Source organism: Orycteropus afer, unplaced genomic scaffold, assembly GCF_000298275.1.
Source record: "Orycteropus afer afer isolate SDZICR_OR568_19922 unplaced genomic scaffold, OryAfe1.0 scaffold00127, whole genome shotgun sequence".
Taxonomy (NCBI): domain Eukaryota; kingdom Metazoa; phylum Chordata; class Mammalia; order Tubulidentata; family Orycteropodidae; genus Orycteropus; species Orycteropus afer.
This window is the reverse complement of record NW_006921714.1, coordinates 4488900-4505858: the sequence shown is the minus strand read 5'-3', so window position 1 is coordinate 4505858 and position 16959 is coordinate 4488900. Positions and strand designations below refer to the sequence as shown.

The 16959-nt window shown below is 49.3% G+C and overlaps 1 protein-coding gene across 1 annotated transcript in view; it reads right to left on the bottom strand.

Moving 5' to 3' along the window:
- Positions 1-16959, bottom strand: part of SLC24A4 (solute carrier family 24 member 4) — a 218705-nt gene that overhangs the window by 35694 nt on the left and 166052 nt on the right. The window contains 4 exon segments of the mRNA XM_007944500.1: positions 4689-4858; positions 10365-10507; positions 11621-11674; positions 13124-13149. Coding sequence (XP_007942691.1) covers positions 4689-4858; positions 10365-10507; positions 11621-11674; positions 13124-13149 — 393 coding nt within the window.

Here is a 16959-nt window from a genome sequence, read left to right as displayed (position 1 = left end):
TGAGCATCTTTCTGGGTTACTGGCCATTGGCACAGTCTACTCCAGTCAAAGCTTTTGCCATGTCCAGTGAGTGCTCTCAAGGGCAAATATCTGTGACCAATCTCATCCCCTTGTCCCCCTTCCTGGCTGCTCTTCCTCCCACAGCCTGGCTACTGACCAGGCTGCCTCTTCATGTCCATGCAGAAGCTGAGGGCTTCTAGGTTCCTACTAAACAAAGAAGGAGCCCTAGTGCTGCAGCAGTTAAAGCACTCAGCTGCGAACAGAAAGGTTGGTGGTTCAAACACAACAACCACTGTGCGCAAAAAAAGATGTGGCAGTCTGCTTCCATAAAGATGTATAGCCTTGGAAGCCCTATGGTGCAGTTCTACTCTGCCCTACAGGGTCGCTATGAGTCAGAATTGATCCGACAGCAATGGTTGGGTTTATTAAATGAGGAAAAGATAGAGGCCACATTTGAAGAAACCAACAGGATTCCTTTTCCCAGGGATACAGTGGCCCTTACACAGGTCACCTTTCTCATTAGGAATATTTATGGATCAGCTTCAGGCCTTGTGCGTAATGAACCTCCTAGAAAGGCCACATATTTCCCTTCCAATTATTTCAGCGGGAGACCAAGGGACAGCAAACGTGTCCCCAAGGCAACATCCTATAGCTGCATTTCTAACACCTACCCTTGTGGTTACTGAATGTTAAAAAGTGGGGAGGGCATCATCACTTCAAGTGGAAGCCTATTATTTCTCAACAAGAAAGAGGAGCTGACCTGCCGGCTGTCTTCACTTCAGTCTTTGTCAGGGACTTGCAAGTCATGAAATCTAGAGAGGAGTGGAAATCAATTTTTTTTTTTTCTCCAAAGAGATCACAACACTCATTCCACCAAAAAGGGCAGAGTGACCTGTGTCCCTGATTCAGGCTCACACACGTAGGAATAACATTTGCTGCCTGAGAGGGTTAGCTGGCAGGCCATCTTTGCTGTCCAAGACCATCTAGCTGCACCAAGGTAGAATCGGAAAGGGGACACGGTTTAGTAACAACGTTAATAGCAGCAATGTGAATTGGGGTACAGGGAGATCTCTTGACCCTAGCTTATAGGAATCAACAGAGGATTGTACTTGGAAAAAAAAAATATTTACAACAATCTGAGGTTGCACTGAAAAAGGCACAGCTTATAACATGATGGAGGTGATGGATCTTAATCCCTTATATCAGGGCTCTACATGTTGCAGACATACACAAATGAGGAGGTTTCTAGAGGACAGTGATGGGATGGTGAGGGCTGGGACCAGAGCAGGGGCAACGTTCCAAGAATGTTCAGACTTCAGAAGAGAGTAAGGGGTGAAAACAACAAAAATGAGTAATAACAAGTGTCTCAAGCAGGGGCTGGATACTGTAGAGGGAATCAAGGTATCAAAAGAAGTGCGTGGGAGGGTGGACCTCTAAGAAACCTTGCAGTCTCCCTTTGTGGGTCTAGACTCAGATTTGGGTTGGAACCCTTGCTTCTTTTTATCTACGTGGCTGTGGGCACATGATTTACGTGGCTGTGGGCACATGATTTCTTTCTGACAGATAAACTAGAAACTTCCTCACAAGGTCGTTAGGAGGATTAATGCCACACACAGGTAAGTGTCTAGCACCTGCCAGGCACCCAGCAGGTGTTCAAGAAGTTACAGGCAGTATCAGCAGCTCAGAAAGACCGGCATCCAGGTGTGAGGCAAGGAGGAGGGAGTGGTGGGGATGAAAGAGGTGGAGGGATGGGGCGGGGAGGCATATTCATATGGGGGGGTGAGAAACAGAGGGTGAGGGAAATTCTGGGTCCCTGGCTGCTCAGCTTTGTGGCTATGGGTGGTGCCAGGTGCAGCCTTTGGGTAAAGGAAAGACAATGTCCTCCTTAGTCCCTACCTAAGGAGCCCCGGTGGCACACAAGCTAAGCACTTGGCTGCTGCGAAAAGGTTCAAAGTTTGAACTCACCCAGAGGCCCCACAGAGATCTGGTCCTTAAAGATAATAGCCGAGAACACCCAATGGGGCAGTTCCAGTCTGTCACATGGAATCACTACAAGTTGGAGTCAACTTGATGGCGCCTAACACCTAGTAGCCACCCCCTTCAAATCCTCTCACAGGGCTGCTCTGCCTTCTTTGATGATGAACAAGGAAGGACACCCACTCCCCAGGAGTGTCTACCATTGATTCATTTTAGCTTTGCAAACCCATCTGTACATTGCAGAATTAAAATGGAAGAGTACCTGAGACTAGGGTTCTTAAGAAATAACTTTGAAACTGGACATGCTATGGTTGTTTTTTCTTCTCCCCACTCCCATTCCAATTTCCCTGAAGACTCCACTTAGCCTCCAGGCATTAACCCTTCATGCCTGTGTCACTGAGATTTTTCGAGCTGGAAGCGTCCTGACCAAGGCACTGAGGCCCAGCAGAGTAAAGGAGTCAGTGGTTAATTCAACATGAAACTCAGACCTTCCTACTCCACAGCCAGCCCAGACTCTGGCTCCCGGGGCTGCAAATTCCAACGAGATGGAAGATGAGGTTTGCCCAGGTTTTTCACACATCTGGGAATGACCACCAGCATTTTATGGGCTCATCAAAGCCCCATTACATCCCTGGCTGCAAGAGCCACAAACAATCTATTCTAAACTCAAATCCCCAAATTCTTAATAGTTGTTCAGCACCCAACCCCCAGCACTCAGTCAGTACAATGATCGTGTTTGTGAAAAACAGCCGAGACTCAGTCAAATTTCCCTGATTCAAATTTTATGGATTTGGAACAAAATGATTCAATTTTTACTGATTCGGAGTAAAACGACTCAATAGGATTCAAAGCCTGGGATGGTTTTTCCCTGACTTAATACACTTTCCCTGCAGAGGACAAATTACATACGAAATCAAAGTAGAAGTGCATGAGATTCAGAACCTGTAAGCCTTGCAAAATAATCACTTTTCCGTACACTCTATCTGCTAACTACCCAGTATTAGCCATCCAAGTTTAAAACCCTCTAATAACTAACTACCTGAGGAGCTCTGGTGGTACAATGGATAAGCACTTGGCTGCTAACAAAAGGTTGGAGTTTCAAACCCACCCAGTGTCTGCACCAAACCTATCCAGTGGTTCTGTGAGCGAAAGATCTTGTGATCGACTTCCTTAAAGATCACAGCCTAGGAGACCCTGTAGGGCAGTTCCACTCTGTTACATGGGGTTGTGATGAATTGCAAACCAACTTGATGATACCTGGCAACAACCATAACTACCTGCAGGTAAGCATAAGGTCTTACAACTCTAATGGGCACAAGTACAGCAAGACTGGGGAACTGGTGAGCAGAAGCAGGCTATCTTTGCTCTACTGCTTGCACTCTGAATAAGACAATTATTTAATGACTATTTTTCAAATGAGAAGGAGACACGACACCAAATTCAAGCGAAGAGAGAAGGTACAGAGTAAAAAGGGCGTTTCCCTCACAGGCAGTCACTGTGGTAGCTCAGTCTGTGTGTCAGCTTGGCTGGGCCTGGCTGAGTGGCTGGGCAGCTGGGTGTAGTATTCCCCATGAGGAGACTGACAATCAACTCCATGGCGGAATCTACTGTGAGCAGCTGAGTAGCTGCCTTAGGGATGTGGTCTGCTTCCTGTATATAAGAAACAGCTTTGGGAATGGTCTCTAGCTTACGGCACACTTGAACCCTGCATGTAGCTGGGTCATTGTTCAGCAGCCTGCCATGCTCTGCCGACTTTGGGACATTTGATGGACTTGAGTTAATGGCCTGCTGTGTGGTTTGGTAACATCGGGACTGTGCCTTTTTCCTTGTCAACCTTGGGCTTGTCAGCCTCAGTGCCAACAGCTGAGTAAAGAAAAGCCTCTAGCTCCAGTGGGCCAGGAGCAGGAGGCAGAGCTGGACCCCAAGGTTGAGGGAGGGACTTTCACCCAGCCCCACCCTAGAGCCTGGCACTTTGAACTCAGACTTAATGCCTCCCAACTGTAAGAGAATAAACTCCTGTTTGTTAAGGCCATCCCATTTGTGGTATAATCCTGTCAGAGCGGCACTAGGGAACCAGAACAATCACTGTTCACCAGTGTCTTGGGTTTCCTTCTAGAATTTGCTATCCATTCAGAAGAGTGGTGTATTCATCTTTTCTTGCCCTAAACAGCATTTTAAAGAAACAATCTATACTTCAGAAGGGCCTTTCTCCAATTAGTTCTAGCCCAGAGCCTGACCACACGCTTCGAGAAACACTGCGGGTATATTTAGTTGCGGTCTGCTTTCAAAGCCCACCTGAATGGAGCGCGTCCCTCAGGCTTCCAGAAGCACCGAAACCAAAGCAAACCTGCTGCCAAGTTGATTCCGACTCACAGTCACCCGACAGGACAGAGCAGAACTGCCCCACTGGGTTCCAAGACTGTAAATCTTTATGGAAGCAGATTGCCACATCTTTCTCCCATGGAGCAGCTAGTGGGTTCAAACCACCAATCTTTTGGTTAGCAGCCAAGCACCTAAACACTTGGTCACCTCCAAGTGGCTCCCTCCAGAGGTGCCAGGCCTTCCATAAACAGGTGCGTGGATCAAGGACAACCTGGTGGCAGACACCCTGGTGGCCCAACACCAGGAAAAGCCCTCATACTCTGAGCCTTGCTTTAGTGTCAGAACCTACCCAGAGCCACTCATTCTTACTGTCTCTTAAGCAAACTCACCTCATTAATTATGATCCTGCTGGCCATCCGTAGTCGGGTCCTGGGCCCAAATTTATTGGTGATCATTATGCGTAAGCCCGCCTCTGGGAAGTTGAACTTGTGAGGGCTGGAGCTCATGACCTCGTCCACCATCACCACGGGGTTTTTGCTGTATGGTGGCTTCTCCTTCACTATGGAGCATGACACCATGATTAGTGCTGAAACCTCCCTGAGGACCCACCCAAGGCCTGGGATGGCTTTCCCTCGTGTGGGGTGCTTCTCTGCCTGTGGTCCTGGCAGCTGGCAGTCAATGGAAGCCATACTGCAGTGACTGGCTTCAGCACCCTCCCACTGGTCAAAGTGAGTTACTGGTTCTGCCATGCCTGCCCCCTGGGAGTATCAGAGAGGCCCCATGGTCCCCCTGATCAAGGACTACTTATCTGATACCCTACCTCCAGCCCTTCTGTGGCCTCACTGGGTAGACCACCTACAATAGAAACAGGGTCCCTGCCACCTTCCCCCATGACTGTGACTGTGAGGGGACCCGTCTTTCCTTTGGCTTACAGAGGTGCAGACAAACTACAAACTGACAGAGGTCACCTGGAATGGAAAACGTTGGAAAAGCACTAGAGACCACTGGCTCTGGGTGTCCCCCACGGCCACCTGTCCCTGGTACTCTTTCTGGTGCTTTTCCTTAAATGATTATCTCCACCTCACAGGGAAGGGTGCATCTAACTATTCTCTGTGAGGCAAGCACGAGACCCACGATTTGGCTCACAGGCCAAGATGAGGCAGCTGGGTCCTAAGACAGGAACCTGCTTGTCCCATGGCACATGGTGAGCTACTGGCTGAGCCCAGCTGCTGTGACAAAACCCACCATCCCCCACTCCTGTCAAGCATGTCCTGTGCTGAGGGATTTGACATTTAACTCCAGAGTCCCAGAAGGTCCTAGACACTAAACTCGTGAACACAGCACACACAAGCAGGCTGAATTTTCCCAACGAGTGGCTGTAAGAATGGATATGCCCTTCCCTCTGCACTGGTTACCACTCCTGGTGAGTGTTCCTCGCAGGTACAAGGCAACCAGAGACCAGGTATAGGAAGCAAATCCATGTGAGTTAATGGCATAAACACAAACACGCACACACCAAACACACACCCCTCACCGAACAGGCAGCAAGGCTCAGCAGACAGGAGGCGTGTGGGTTAGAAAACAAAGCCAGGATCATGCATTTGTCGGAAATGGACGCCAACCTCCAGTGAGGCGTGTGCTGGGCTGGGCTCGTGGGACTGTCTTTAATGCACGTGTTATTGCTTGGATGGAAGCAGATTACTTACAATTCAGAAGAGGAGAGGAGTTAAGGAGACAGAGGCCGAGAGTGAGTGCCAGACACGATTAGCGTGCGGTGGGTGCCGAGAGCCGGGCAGCATTCTCCATGGCAGTGCGGGGCCGGGGTTATTGGATGAAGGGGTTAGTAGGGGGACTTCTAAGGGAACTCTGATGCCCAGCCTTCTGGCCTTGGGGACCATCCCTCGCCTGGGTGAACAAGATGGTTCTGCGTCCACTCTGAGGAACACAAGGGCCCGTGCCCAACAGCCCCACCCTGCCGCAGGATGCTCGGATCCCTCCCCGTGCAGAAGTTTCCAACTCAGAGGTGGAGGGGGGCAGGGGACCAGCCAAAGACCTGCAGGCTGAATCCAGTAGACACACCCTGTCATGGCCCCACGGGGTACGTGGGCTCAGAAGGAGGGAGCCAATGGAACCTCAGCCTTCCGAGGGGGCGGCCCCAGTAGCCCCTCTCCAGGCACCATGCGCTGCTGCCACCTGCCCAGGGCCAGCACAAGGTGGTACCTCCAAGTCCAAAGAGGCCACCCAGAAGGTAATTCAATTACGGTACATTTTCCCCAAAGTTCTGTCCAGGGCCAGGTATACCTGCCCCTTCCTCCCTGGCCCAAGTCAAAGGTGTGCCCAGCCCCAGGGCAGCTGGGAATGAATGCCCCACAGTGACCCTCCGAGCTAGGACAGCTTGATGTAACAAGGTGGCCAGTGGTCAAGGGGGACAGCTGTTAGTCTGGGACCAAGGCCACCTGGACACCAGTGAGGAGAGGCTGAGCTCCCAGCAGCTGGAACCAGAGGTGCCTTCCTGCCTCCATCCCTGGGACCTTTCCCTTGGCGGAGCAGGCCCTGCTTTCTGACCAGAAGTGTAGTGTGATGTGAAATACCCACTCTGGTGGTGTAGTGCCTAAGACATTTGACTGCTAACCAGAAGGCTGGCAGTTCAAACCCATCAGCCACTTCTTAGAAAGAAGATTGGGCAATCTACTTCCGAGGTGATATCGCCTCAGAAACCCGAGGAGGGGATGCTATGAGTCAGATCCGACTCAACGGCAGTGAGTTTGGTTTGGTTTGGTGAAACACCTGCAGGAGTCTCAGACAAGAGACTAACTGAATGAAAAACAAAGCACTGGTCCAAGCCGATGTGGTGACCTAAGTGGCAAGCCTTCAAGAAATTTAAGAACGGAAAGGTGTTCTCTTAGAGAGAGGGTAAAAGACTTTATAGTTTTCTTCTCCTGTCAAGTGGTTTGGTCACAAACATCCTGATTTTTATGGGGGACCAGGAACATTAACAGTAGTTGGTGTTCACTTGTCTGTTCTTAAAGAACCCAGCAGCAAGCATCTTGTATTCTGTGGGTGAGGAGTTAGATGGCATCCTGCCTGGAGATGGAGGATGGGCTGAGAGGGACTCAGACATCGTCTCAAGATTCCCTGACAATGCCATTCGAAAAGGCAAAGTCCTGGAACCCCTGTCCTCCTCAGTCCCCCCAGAAATGCTCATGGATGTTTCCTCCTGCTTCAGTCAAATTTGTTTCTAGGGGACAGTGCCCTGGACTGACTCATACATGGTCCTCTGGGAGCCTTGGAGAGGAGAATGAGTCTGTGAGGGAAGGGGCAACCTCCAACCAGTGCTAGAAAACTCCAACATGCAGTTCTCCAGGCGCCCACTCTCCAGTGCCAGGCGAGCAAGCCTCTCCCTCCTTCTCCCCCCATTGGAAGGAGACATGATCTTGCCTCCTTCCCCAGCGCTCGCAGGAAGTTGTAGTCCTACGTCTAATCTTCTGGTTTTCTAGAAATTGTCCCAGACATGAAGAGATTTTGGGAAAAATGAATTTGTGGGAAAGTCCATATTGGGATATAAAAGGGATGGAGACTGTGTCAAGATCAAGCTCCAGAGAAGGCCCCATGCAGACAGAGGCCAGAGGGGGGCCTGGGTTCCCTGAAAGGGCCAGTAGCTGAGGCCTCCACCATCTTGGAAACAAGAAATGTGAGCAGCAGGGACACCCCGTCAGCCGCAGGGGGTGCTAGGTAGCTCTAGGGCTGGCATTCCCCACTCAGTATCTCCAGGAGAGCCTGGGGCACTGATCCCAAGTCTACAGGACTAGGCAGGAAGCAACCTTTGCCTGGAGAGACTATGTGTGGGAACGTTAGAGAGATACCTTGGAGCCACTGTGTCTGTGGAGCTAAAACCCAAGTCGCTGCCTCCCCTTCTGACGTTGTCCTGGAAACGGGCTTTCCCCTGGGGCAGCCGCTCTGTATTGGTGGAACACAGCAAAGGGGCAGCTGCGTTTCCACACACAGGCAAAGTCCTATGCTCTGCAGGATTCCTTTGCTCCGTCCCCAGTGGGTGGGTCCCTCCAACCCTGATTGTGCTCCCACCCCACCCCAATAGTCTACTTCCTTTCCTGTGGAGAGAGTCACCTCTCACTTGGGCACCTGCTCCAAGCATCTCCTCTTGGAGGTTACCTGAGTCAGGAGACAGACTGCATCTGGTCAAAGTGGACCTCTTACTCTGATCCAGCCCAGAACAAAGACCTGGGAGGTGGGGGACAAGGAAGTACAGCCCCCAATGTCCTAGACACAGGCTCATACTGGCCTTTCTGAGACCATCTGGCCCAACTGTTAGCATCATAAATGAATGAAAGTCACCTGAAAGTAGCTATGACTAGCCCAGGGCCATGGGGACTAGGGAGAAAGATCTCTCAGGTGGCCAGTCCAAGGTCATTTCACCTGGTCCCAGAGGCCTCCAGCGATACTGGGGGATGGAACCCAAAGAGGCTGGATTAAGCCCTGGCTTTTGAGCTCTGGAGGCCCTGGGTGGTGCAAAGGTCAACCCACTGCTGCTAACTGAAAAGATGGTGACTCTAGTCTCCCCAGAAGCAGCTCAGAGGAAAGGCCTGGTGATCTTTGGAAAAAAAAAAAAACAGCTACTGAAAACTGGAACACAGGTCTGCCCTGACACACCTGGGATCACCATGCACTGGAACTGCTTGAGACAACTGGGTGGCTATTCAGACTTCAGCACTGGTCTTGGGGTAGGAGGCATGAGTGCTCTTTTTCCCCAGCAGCCTCCCCAACAGAGGGGATAACCTGGTGACTGGCTGGTTTATTAAGACAGGAGGACAAGTTTTCCAAGGAAGCAGCCTGGATAATTCAGGGTTCTGCAGAGATGACCAAAGGAGCCCTGGTTTAGTGCTCAGCTGCTAATCAAAAGGTATTTCGAATCCACTAGGTGATCCACGGGAGGAAGATGTGGCAATCTGCTTCCATAAAGATTACAGCCTTGGAAACCCTATGGGGGCAGTTCTACTCCATCCTGTAGGGCCACTGTGAGTCAGAATCAACTCGACAGCATTGGGTCGATGACATGGGCTGGCTCTGGAGGCTGGAACCCCAGTTCCCAGACCAGGGGGTTATCAGCAGCTGAGAGGACAAGGCTGTCCTCCCCAGGGCAAGGGGCTCTGTGCTGGCCTCTCTGGGAAGCTGGTCAGGGAACAGCTGCTCAGCTCAAAGGCTCAGCTGGCCTTGCTCATCTTCTGGGCAAGTGCTCCCAGCTGGGAGCAGCAGGCCCCTCTAGACTGGGCCGGGCCTGTGGGAAACTAGGGGAGGGCTCAGGCCTGCTCTCCTGCGCCTGAGCCTTCAGCGTCCTGTCGTTGGCCTTTTACGTGGGTCAGAGAGATACCATGGCCTTTCAGGAGTTGGAAGCAGGACCGTGATGCTTCCTTGGGTGGTTTGGAAAATTCCCATGAAGGTTTTTTTTTTTTCTTTTCTTTTCTTTTCTTTTCCTTTCCTCTGTCCTTCATCCATCTAAGTGAACATCAATATGGGAAACATCTCAAACCCTAATTGTCCTTCCTTGTTTAGTTGCCTTTGACCAAAGGTCAGCCCTGAGAGTAAGGGCAGTGGTGGCTGAGAGGTAGAATTCTTGTCTGCTGTGTGGGAGACCCAGGATCAATTCCCAGCCAATGCACTGCCAGCACGGCCACCACCTGTCTGGAGGCTGGCACGATGCTGTGACGCTGACCAGGTTTCAATGGAGCTTCCAGACCAAGATGGAGTAGGGAGAAAGGCCAGGTAACCTACTTCCAAAATTCAGCCATGAAAACGTTGTGGAGCACAATGGCCTAATTCCTAACCAGTCATGGGGATGGCACAGGCGGTAGTTCTGTCCTGCTATGTACGGGGCTGTCATGAGTCAAGGCTGACTTGACAGCAGGTAACAACAACAACAAATCCAGAGAGAGTGACAGCTTAGGGGGAGTATGCGTGTATGAGTACACATGTGCACGTGTGTATATGCATTAAAGGAGAGAGTGGCTTCAGTGACAGTATTTGAGTCCCTTCTGTCTGCTCAGCCTTACCTTGCCTCAGTAATGGCACGGAGGGGTCATCATAGCTAATGTCATAGTAATCATTACCATCCTCTAACTCGTTGTTGACTGTGTTGCCGTTTGCAACGGTCTTTTGTTTGACGGTGAAAAAGGCTTGCATCTTCACATTGTACCTGGAAGGGTAAGACAGAAGGTCAGGGAAGACCTGGGAGGCGAGTCCCACTGATCATATGGGTGGAGAAGTCTGCTGGGGTCTCCCCACCCTTTCCTCCCCAACAAGGCCAGCCTGGCCCTGGGAGTACCCTTCTGGGAGCGAGGTAGTGAACCAAGGTTTTCCAACTCAGCTGACGGGTTTCCGACAGGACCTTCAGAACAATGTGCAGTGTGAGGGGTCTGCCCCCAGTGAGTTGTCAGTGGGCTTCCTGGGGGCGTAAGAGACCTTTAGCCCAAGATGTCTCAAGCAAGTTACAACCCTGTCCTAATAAAAGAAGTTCAACCAAGCCCTTGGGACAGGCTCGAAGGAGGCATTACCAGGCCTGCCCAATGCCTCAAAGCAGCCAATCACGCTCTGGGGCACTCTACAGACAACTCCTCCCTCACAGCCAGCCTCGCATTCCCCAGAGACAGACTCTACCTCAAAGCCCCTGAGGCTGGCTGCCTCATTGAGAGGCAGGCAGAGAGAGGTCACCAAAGGGCAGTTTTCCAGCAACGTGATCAATTATTGCCCATTTTTATAAAACACTGTGGGGATTTATAGCTCCATCAAAATCAGAAGGTTGTCTTTCCTTTCAGCTGCCTGTGGAGGTGTGAGGAGGAAGAGAAAACCTGGGTGGGCCCAGCTCACGGGTCATTTGATCTGGGCCGCAGGCCCGCAGTGCTGTGAGTTGTGCCCTCTGTGGCGGTGCACGGCAGTGGCCCTGAGAGGCGGCATGTAATGAAGCTAAAGCAGCCTGGGTTTTTTAAGAGTATGGTACTGAAGTGTCTGGAGGTTCACAAAGAAAGGGAGCGTGGCTACTCCAGGGGTGGAGAAGCAGCAGAGTGGGGCACAGAGGTCCTTGCTGGCATCTTGTTTGGGGAAGGCTCCTAGCGCGACTCCCCTGGCCTGTTTGTGGACAGCTCCCCCAAAACAGTGTCTGAACGTCACTCCCCTACTCTGGCCACACCCCGCAGGATGCCGACCAGAGACCTGGGGCTGCCCATCAGGGACAGAAGAGCCCATGGGGGTTTTGCTTTTCCAAAGCCAGCAAAAGGCTAGAGCAGCCAAGGAGAAGGAAAAAGGCACTTACTTCATGATCAGAATGTAAAACACATACAAGACGATGAGCACCAAGCCTTCCCACCTCAAAGAGAAAAAGGAAACGGTGGTTAGAGCCAGACGACCGCTCCACCACCCTGCACAGAGCACCTGGGGCTGGGGCTGGGGAGGGCGGGCTGTCTCTGTCTGCCCTGTCCCCATATCCACCCAGACCCAGACTGAAGCCCTCTTGGTGACTGAGAGAGAAAACTGAATGGGGGCACTCATGTAGGATCCAGCCAGACTCCCCCTGTCTGCAGCCACTGAGAACTGGGGAAAGGGCTGAGGATGGACCAGGCTGCCACATCCCAGGGTTCAGGGCATGTAGAGTCACACAGGTACAATCCCAAGAGAGTCTGTGGCCACCTGAGATGCAGAGACTAGTAGAGCAGCTGCTGAGTGTGATGAAGAAAGTTTCAGATTCCAGGGCCCTAAGAACTTACTGAGATGAGGCGGGGCCCAGGCATAGAGGCCTCCTGGGAAATAGGTGGAGTAAGGGGTCGTCTTGCAAGGAGCCCTGGTGGCACAGTGGTTAAACACTTGGCTGCCAACCAAAAGGTTGGCGGTTCAAATGCACCAGCCACTATGTGGGAGAAAGACGTGGCAGTCTGCTCTGTAAAGATTTATAGCCTTAGGAACCCTATGGAGGCAGTTCTACTCTGTCCTATAGGATCACTATGAGTTAGAATTGACTTGATGGCAGTGGACTTTTGGGTTGTAGGGAGCCTTGCTGGGACACACTCTTACCATTCTCTTCTGGTCTGGTGATCTACTTCCGAAAGCTGGTTTTCACAACCATGAAAACCCTATGCAGCAGTTCTACTGTGATGCACATGGGGTAGCCATGAATTGATGCCAAAGCATCTGCTTTTTGGGGGCTTTGTGGATGCAGCATCCAACTCTGTGACAGCAGAGACTTTTGTGGGTCTGACCACAGGCTTCTGAGGAAGCCACACAAGCTATTGCTTATTTGTTCACCTGACAAGCACATGCTGAAGGCCTGCTTTTTACAGTCTGACCATTAATTTGCCTGGGATTTCTTCTTGTATAAGGTGTGAGGAAGGGATCTGATTCTATTTTCTACTGTGTTGGTCCCCAGTTGTCCCAGAAGCATTGGAGATCCCCATCCTTTCCTCACTGCATTATTGTGACACCCATGTTATCTCTACATCCCACAGACCCATGAGCCATGTCTGGATTCTTGGCCCCACGGTTCACATTGTCTTATGCTTTTCCCTATGAAAATTACCATGATTTTTTAAAAAAACTCTTCTAGCTTCGTATCTTCATACCCATTAGGTGGGAATATCAAGGGAATACTGTTTGTCACTGGGGAAGGATAAATAAAGGCATGGTTGCTTAGCATGGTGTCATTCTTACAAGTTCATGAGCTTGTGTTTGTAAAAGGAATAAAAATGATTCAATGAACTCAACAAACAAGGATGCTGGGAACAAACAGAAAAGGAGCAGCTGAAAACAAAGGTTAAAAACTTACCACACAATTTCTTCATCGTAAATGAACTGGAAGGCAAGAGAAACAAAGAGGAGGCATGTTTACTCCAAAAGGAGGACAAATGCAGACCCCAAGGCACCTAGAGCTGGCTGACGATACTAGCCTGTCATTTGGAAACAGTGAACTCAGCTGCTAACCAAAAGGCTGGAGGTTCAAATACACCCAGAGGCACCGTGGAAAAAGGCCTGGCAATCTAATTCCAAAAAAGTCAGCTACTGAAAACTCTATCAAGGACAGTCCCAGTCTGACACATCATCAGAACTGACCCAGTGGCAAATGGAAAGCACTCAGAGCCAGCTCCTACGGCCTATTTCTGGGTTTCTCAACTGCACAAGGTGACCTTTCCTTAGTGGACCCAGGGCCAGCAGAACACTGCAACACGTGGTCCACCTTAGTATGCTTGGTTACTACTCCAGGCAGCCGACTAAAGGGGCCAGCCTGGCAAGGCCCTTTTTCTTCATCAACAGAACCAAAACCAAAACCAAACCCACTGCCATCAAGTCGATTCTGACTCATTGCAACCCTCATTGGGTTTCCAAGGCTGTAAATCTTTATGGAAGTAGATTGTCTCATCTTCTTCCCACGGAGCAGCTGGTAGGTTTGAACTGCCAACCTTCTGCCTAGCAGCCAAACGCATTACCCACTATGCCACCAGAGCTTCTTCATGAACAGAACAGAGTTTCTAAAATCAAGAAATTGCAAACACTGAAAAGATATCTACGTATGTGTAAGCTTTATGGATAACACTGTGAAGAATGGGAATTCCAGAACCCTTAACTGTGCTCATGTGGAAACTGTACATAGATCAAGAGGCAATTATTTGAACAGAACAAGGGGGGTACTGCATGGTTTAAAGTCAGGAAAGGTGTGAGTCAGGGTTGGATCTTTTCACCACACTTATTCAATCTGTATGCTGGGCAACTAATCCAAGAAGCTGGACTACGTGAAGAACATGGCATCAGGATTGGACTCACTGAACAACCTGCAATGTGCAGATGACACAATCTTCCTTGCTGAGAGAGAAGATGACTTGAAGTACTTACTGATGAAGATCAAAGACTACTGTCTTCGGTATGGATTACACCTCAACATAAAGAAAACAAAAATCCTCACAACTGACCAATAAGCAACACATCAAGGTAATCGGAGAAAATAACAAAGCTGTCAAGGATTTCTGTTTACTTGGACTCACAATCAACACCCATTCAAATAGCAGGCAAGAAATTAAATGATGTACTGCACTGGGGAAACTGCTATGAAAGATTTCTTAAAAGTGTTAACAAGCAAAGATGGCACGTTTAGGGCTAGTTAGAAGTCAGAACTGACCCGACAGCACCTAACAGACAGGAACATTTGTGCACACGTGCATAGTGTGTATGTAGTTTTCTTAAAAATAAAGAGGAGAAATCCTTTGGAAATCCTGAGGAAGTAGCACCAGCTTGGCAGTTTGAAGGGCAGATTGGGGTGGTGGTCATGGGGGACACCATGGTTCCTAAGAGGCCAGTGACATTATCAACCACTCCCACCAAGCACCTCCCACATCAGCCACAGAAGAATGCTGCCCTGTGGTCCAGGCAAGGACCCCCTCAACCAGCTCTGCACAGCGCAGTGTGGACACAGAGTTGATGGGCTGGTGCTGTTGTTAGGTGCCATCGAGTCAGTTGCATCTCACAGTGACTCTAGGCACAACAGAACAAAACACTGCCAGGTCCCGTGCCAACCTCACAAAGTTGGAGCCCGTCGTTGCAGTCACTGTGTCAGTCCATCTTGTTGAGGGTCTTCCTCTTTTTTGGTGACCCTCTACTTTATCAAAGGAGCTCTGTGGTGAAGTGTGCAAGGCATCTGACTGCTAACCAGTAGTTTGGCAGGTCAAACCCACCAGCCACTCTACAGAAGGAAGGTGGGACAATCTACTTACGTAAAGATTTCCTGGCTTGAAAATCCAGTGGAGGTTGCTATGAGTCAGAACAGGCTTGATGGTAGTGGGTTTGTTTTGTTTTCTACCCACAAGCATCATGTCCTTCTCCAGGGACTGGTTCCTCCAGACAACATGTCCAAAGTACATGAGACTAAGTCTTGCCATCCTTGTTTCCAAGCGGCATTCTGGTTCTATTTCCTCCAAGACAGATTTGTTCATTCTTCTGGCAGTCCACGGTATATTCCATATTCTTCACCACCACCACCACAATGCAAAGGCATCAATTCTTCTTCGGTCTCCTTACTCATTGTCCAGCTTTTGTACACACAGGAGGTGACTGAAAATACCATGGATTGGGTCAGGCGCACCTTAGTCTTCAAAGTAACGTCTTTGCTGTTGAACACTTTAAAGAGGCTTTTTTTTTTTTTTTTTTTTTTTTAAGGGGCTTTTTTGCAGCACATTTGCCCAATGCAATACGTCATTTGATTTCTTGATTGCTGCTTCCATGGGTGTTGATTGTGGATCCAAGTAAAATAAAATGCTTGACAACTTCCATCTTTTCTCCATTTATTGTGATGCTGCTTATTGGTCCAGTTGTGAGGATTTTCATTCTCTTTATGTTGAGGTGTAATCTATACTGAAGGCTGCAGGCTTTGATCTTCATCAGTAAGATGCTTCAAGTCATCCTCACTTTCAGCAAGCAAGGTTGTGTCATCTACATATGTCAGATTGTTAATGAGTCTTCCTCCAATCCTGGTGACACACTCTTCCTTCATATAGTCCAGCTTCTTTGATTATTTGCTCATCATATAAATTTAAAAAGTATGGCAAAAGGATACAACCCTGATGCACTCCCTTCTTGATTTTAAACCATGCAGTGCCCCCTTGTTTTGTTCGAATGACAGCCTCCTGGTCTATGTACAGGTTCCTCATGAGCACAATTAAGTGTTCTGGAATTCCCATTCTTCAGACTATTATCCACAATTTGTTATTATCTACACAGTCAAATGCCTTTACATAGTCAATGAAACACAGCTAAACATCTTTCTGATTGTCTTTACTTTCAGCCAAGATCCACCTGCCATCAGCAATGATCTCTCTCTTTCCATGTCCTCTTCTGAATCTGGCTTGAATTTCTGGCAGTTCCCTGTCCATGTATTACTACTGCAACCATCTCCGAACTATCTTTAGCAAAATTTCACTTGTGTGTGATATTAACGATATTGTTCAATAATTTCTGCATTCAGTTAGATCATCTTTCTTGAATGGCACAAATATGGATCTCTTCCAGTTGGATGGTTGGGTGGCTGTCTTCCAAATTTCTTGGTGTCTAGGAGTTAGTACCTCCAGTGCTGCATCTGTTTGTTGAAACATCTCGGTTGGTGTTCCGTCAGTTCCTGGAGGCTTCTTTTGTTCCCAGTGCCTTCAGTGCAGCTTGGACTACTTCCTTCAATACCATCGGTCCTTGGTCATATGCTACCTCCTGAAATAGCTGAACAACAACCGATTCTTTTTGGTGCAGTGACTCTGTGTCTGTGTTCCATCTTCTTTTGATGCTTCCTGTGTCATTCGATATTTTGCCCATAGAATCCTTCAATATTGCAACTTGAGGGAAGGGGCTGAACCCACAGATCTGATCTTTTAGAAACAAGGTCCCTACACAGGGTTCACAGAGTACACAGAGGCTGGGGACTATTAGCTGGCCTCTGACTCAGCCTCTCCTCACTGCTTCTGACAGGGTCATCCTTGTCAGACACTCCTGTGAGGCTCCCAAACTCAAGGCTCTCAAGAAGTGGCACCCAAAAGGGCAAGGAGCATGGTATGGCCATGCAGAGAATTTTGGGACCATTTATAGGGGCATTTTTAGTTTTCATAATGACTGAAAAAAAAAAAAAAAAAA